The 5,147-nt window shown below is 54.9% G+C and overlaps 1 protein-coding gene across 1 annotated transcript; it reads left to right on the top strand.

Moving 5' to 3' along the window:
- The first annotated feature begins 121 nt into the window (after positions 1–121).
- On the top strand, positions 122–4,949 carry PLEKHN1 (pleckstrin homology domain containing N1). The gene is made up of 7 exons (XM_010722766.3): positions 122–297; positions 408–488; positions 1,232–1,322; positions 2,614–2,738; positions 2,923–3,072; positions 3,221–3,301; positions 4,805–4,949. Exons 2-7 carry the CDS (start codon positions 462–464, stop codon positions 4,943–4,945), a joined length of 615 nt encoding a protein of 204 aa, XP_010721068.1. The 5' UTR covers positions 122–297; positions 408–461; the 3' UTR covers positions 4,946–4,949.
- Positions 4,950–5,147: the final 198 nt, after the last annotated feature.

Genomic DNA, 5,147 nt, shown 5'->3' with positions numbered 1-5,147 from the left:
CACATCCCCATCTCTGCCAGCTGAACCCAAAGCTGACTTCAGCACGGAGACCCCAAATCCAGAGCAGATGCAGAGTGCTGTGCTGGGGGCATCTCTTCCATCCATCCCACATCCCACCTTTGACTTGTTAATCTCCAATCTTTGGTACAGAGCATTCAGAACCAAGAAAACCAGAAGGAAAACCTGGACCAGAGGTTCCCCAGCCTGTTCAAGAAGGGACGGAGGAAAACGGTCGTCAGGAACCTGGGGAAAATCATCTATTACTCCAAGGTCAAATTCAAGTTTCAGCACTGCCAGGTAATTCACAGCCTGACCCTGCAGGGCTGGGATGTGGGGAGAAATGCTGGGCAATGGGACCTACAGCTGTGGCAGGTGTTTGTTAGAAACCCCAAACGTGTTTTCTGCAGGAGGTCAATGACTGCTACCTGGAGCTCTTCCAGTCTCACCTCTACTTCCAGTCCATGGGCTCCAATGGGCTCACCTACCAGGTAGGGCACCTCCAAGGGGCAGCATGGCCAAACTGGGGGCACTGGGTGAGATGGACGAGATGGGATGGGCCTCCACTAGCAACCTTTGCTGATGTGGGTTCATTAAAGGCTATTATGCACATACAGCCGAAAAATCACAGCCAAAACCGACCTTGAATGCATCCTCCCTCTGCAGGAGTGAGTAACAACAACCGAGCATGGCTGCTTTGTGGATGTTGGGGAAACTCATCCCTTTTAGAAATGATTTATTGTCTTCTAGGTCACTTGAGGTTAAAGCAATATGACGATGTGCTCTCTTGACTCACGGAGCAAGCCAGCCATCAGCCACACAGCAGAATGCAAACACCATCACCAATCCCCCACCTGCTTTATAAACAGCCCCTTGGATTATTAATCCTAAAGGAATTAAGAAGGAATTAATGTGCCAGCAGCAGCCCCAAGACATTACAGCAATTAGCATCTTTCACAGCCCCTGTTCTGAGAGCCCGAGATGGCAGCACATGCTTGTCATCATTCCTATGCCTTGTGTGTGTGAAGGCTTGGGGTATGGGAACAGAGCAGCTCAGTTCTGCTTTGTGCTATTCCCATATTCTTGCGTTTGGTTTTGCTGAGGTTTCTCCAAGATCTGGAAGCAGCGCTGGATGGAAGGCTCAGATGTTTCCAGCTGTTGGCAGCCCAACCTATGGGAAAGGGGCATTCTTTGTGGGCTGCTCCAATAATGGCAGTGTCTCCTTCCCACACAGGGCCTGCTGCCTTTGAAAGAGCTGAATGTCTGCGAGATGGAGAGCAGGAGGAGCGCGGGGCAGGAGGAGCAGCACGCCTTCCGCATCACAGGTCTGTGCCCCATGGATTGAGAGGGTGTGTGAACCCCATGGTGACAAAGTGGAAAACCACACTGTGGGGAGAGGAGGCAGGGAACTGATGCTCTGCATCCTTAGCTGGTAGGGATGCCCAGGGCTGCGGGCAGGGAAGGGGCTGAGTGGGGACTCCCCTGTCAGCGCTGCTGCCTTCAAGAGTTTTTAGGCTTTCCAAGCGCTCGCCTTGCTTATTCAAGGGATAATGAGCTGTCTGCAGTGTGGCCAGAGGCTTCTTTGCTGAGTTACAGCAGCCCCAAGGCCCCAGGGGTGGTAGTTAGAGCCTGGAGTGCACAGAAATAGGGAAGGAATGCTGGAAAGATGCGGAGCCAAGGAAGAGAAAGCCATGCGGTGGCCACCCAGAAAGTAAAAAGGAGATGCTGATAATGTTGCTATGCCTTGGGTTTCCGGTGCTGGTGGGACTGTGAGCACCCCAGCCTGGCTCACAGAAGTGGCTCTGTGGCTCAGAGATGGCCCAAAGCCTTCCTGCAGAAAGAGGAAGGATGGGGCTGTGGGACAGAGCACGAGGCTGGCACAGGTTGCTCAGCACAGCTGTGTCATTGCTGCTGCTCTGCAGGGCCTGGTAAACACCCATAGCCACCCAAGTTCCTGGGTAATGCTATTAGCTCCTAGACTACTGTGCAGGGGATCTCTTTATCCCCGTTGCAAAGATGAGGAAACCAAGGCAGGGAAGAGGGGTGAGCCCTGGACCTGCATAACTCCTCATACCCAACCAGTGAGATGGAGCTGAGCGGAGTGACGCAGGGACAGCCGCTCTGCCTCAACTTCCTCCTCCCTGCTGAGTTTGTATCAGTGCATTTCTGACAAGCCAGAGGTGTTTCAAAGTCTTAATTACCTGATTTTCATAACTAACACAGGTCTCATGAGATGAAAGCCTCCACAAAGGGCAAAGTACCATGTTTATCCCGTGCGCTCCCTTATCTGACTCCTTCCGAGCCCCACAAATCCCCATCTCACCGAGCATGCACCGAGTTTGTTATAACCTGAGATCACTGGTCAATTATTAATCCCAACATCCATCCTGCAGCCTGCCAGAAGTGATGATTAACGTCATTAGAGTGTCTCTGCAGTGAGTAGCAGGGGCTGTGAGGCTTCACTTGCGCTGCAGCTTGTCTGGCACAGGTGCAGCAATAAATACATACATTGGGAAGTGGTCGGTCTCTACATTTACAGCTGAAGCAAAGCTAAGAAGCGCTGTGGTGCCCTTTGATGCTGCACAGCTCAGCACATCTCGTCTCTCCAACACCCAGGTCCATTGCTGAACCCTCTGATTGTGTTCTGTCCCACGGAGACGGAGCTGAAGCAGTGGCTCTATCACCTGGAGAAGCAGATCCACCTGAACGGAGGGAGCCTGGGCTTGCCCTTCATTGCTCAGGTTGGTGCTTGGGGCTGGGATGCAGGGGCTCAGTGCTGGGTGGATGCTGTGCTCTGCAGCACGCTGCTTCCCCATCACCTCTTGCAGCACCTTGGGTTGGGTCTGGGGAAATTCTCACCCAGTATCTGGAGCTCGCTGAGCATTTTAAAGTGGAGGGCACGTCTCTGCTTTGGTCCATCCCTAGGATGACTGGAAGCAGAGCTCGGTGGGGAAGGAGGAGCTGCGGTGGTCGGTGCAGAACATGCCTGTCCAGGAGTGGAGGGGGACCCAGCGGGAATCCCTCGGTGACGTCCTCTGCGTTTCCAAAGTGAAGCTCCAGCACCTGCCTTTCCAGGTAGGACCACTGTGGGGTCCCTGAAGAGCCCTTCAATGCACATCATGGGGCAGTGCTCATCCCCGCTCTGCTGGCCCAGCTGCAGTGCCTGGGGATGGAGCAGGAGAGCACTGTCCCGGGGCTCAGCACTGCTCTTTTCCTTCCCTAGGAGCAGCACGAGCGCCTGCTAGTGCTGTACCCCTCCACGCTGGTGATTGTGTCTGAAGAGCACAACGGCCTCTACTTTAAGGTACATTCATCCTCCAGCATCTCTCTTTTCTCTCCCCAACCCACAGCACAGCTTCGGCTCTTTGTTCCCTCCACCTGGCTCCCCTCCTCCTCTTGGCAAGGGCTCTGCCTCCCTCGCCAGCTGGCAGGTGAGCAGCAGCAGGGTGTTGCAAGCCCTCTTCCCATGAGAAACACCTTGCCCTCCTACAAAGCCCCGCGGGGAAGGAGCTGGCTGCCGAGCGCCGCGATGCAGGGAGGAGGAGGTGAAAGCCAGCAGCACCCAGGCAGCATGCGTGGTATGGGGACTACACCTGTATCACCTGCAGTGCGAATGGCCCTGCAAGCCAACATCTCAGGCATCACTCCAATGGCTGTCAAGAAGCCATGTGTGCTCCAAGGCTGTTTTTTCAGGTTTGAGCAGAGAAAAAAGCAGTGCAGTGCCCAACCGACAGGTGCGCACCGCCAGGATGCTATGTCACCACATCCATGCCATGCCCTGCGGCATGCAGGCTGCTTTTAATTGGAGTGGGAAGAGCTGCGTGGAGCATCCAAGGGCTGGAGCAGGGCCATGTACCATGAGAGCTCTCCCTGAACACCCGCCTGGGTGTTTCCCTGTGCCACACCTCGGGCTGAGCTTGTTTTCGGGAGCGCGTTGTCGGCAGCTCCTGGGAAGAGGACACTGCACGAGGGGGCCCTGGGTTGGGCTCCTGGATGAACTCATCTCTTTTGAAACCTTAAACTGGATTTGTCTTCCCCATCCTTCACTGTGCTGCCTTCCCACGGTGCGGGGCTGCAGGGGATTCCCCGTGAACCGGCTCTTCCACAGGCATGCTGGGGCACAGCAGCCTTCTCCCGGCACTTCTGCAAGCCTGCTGAGCCTCCCATCAATGTGAAAAGAGTCTGGCCCTTCTCTTGCTGGTTTTGGGGGTTGCCATGCCCAGGAGGGCTGTTTGCAAGGGATGCTCTGTGCCTACTCCACGCCCATGCATGGCAGCACCAAAGTCCATTTTTTACAGCAGCAACAGGGGAAACTGAGTCACAGAGCGCTGCTTTAGTTTTTCCTCCTAAGGTCTGCACTGCTCGGACCATAAATCGCTTTCCTAGGTAGGAGAAATACTGCAGGAGTTTGTCTTCACTCCCTCAGCACCAACCCACCTCCATGGCTGTGCAATGCCATTGTGGACGTGCGTGCAGTGATTGCATTGTGCTCAGCACTGAGGACGAGTTGGGGACAGCTTCAGCCTCTGCCATGTGTGCCACCAGAGTGGCAGCCACAAGTGTGCCCTACGGCCCAGGGCTCACATTTCAGCTGCTGGCACCCGTGGGGCTCAGCCCTGTCTTTGGGAGGCTTTGCAGGGTATGGAGGGGAGATTCCTGGCTGCCGGGCTGGAAATCCCAGCCAGCAGGTCAGCTTTTGTGGGGACAACGCTTGTGCAGTGTTCTGGAGACATCAGCTGCTAAAAGGTGGGAAAATGTTGCCAAGAGGGCTAGAAAAGAGACAGTGATTTTCTTCTATCCCCAACAGGGCGAGCTGCCACTCAATGCCATCCAGGTGTTGTTTGAAGAGAATGAGAAAACCTCATTTTTAATAGAAGGTGCATATTCAGGGCTGTGCTGGATGCAATCTGGGTTTGGGCTGGGATCCTCTTGTCCCATGGTGGTGTAGGGATCTGGTGCCTGGGGGTGAGGTATGGGGATGGGGTATGGGGTATGGAGATGGTGTGTGGGGATGGTGTATGGTGTGTGGGGATGGGGTATGGAGTATGGGAATGGGGGTGGGGATGGGGAATGGGTATCAGGATGGGGTATGGGGATAGGGGATGGGGATGGGGTATGGGGATGAGGTATGGGGATAGGGATGGTGTGTG

The sequence above is a fragment of the Meleagris gallopavo genome, chromosome 23 (genome assembly GCF_000146605.3).
Source record: "Meleagris gallopavo isolate NT-WF06-2002-E0010 breed Aviagen turkey brand Nicholas breeding stock chromosome 23, Turkey_5.1, whole genome shotgun sequence".
NCBI classification, from domain to species: Eukaryota; Metazoa; Chordata; class Aves; order Galliformes; family Phasianidae; genus Meleagris; species Meleagris gallopavo.
The sequence above is the reverse complement of the archived record's forward strand: the minus strand, read 5'-3'. Positions and strand labels throughout refer to the sequence as shown.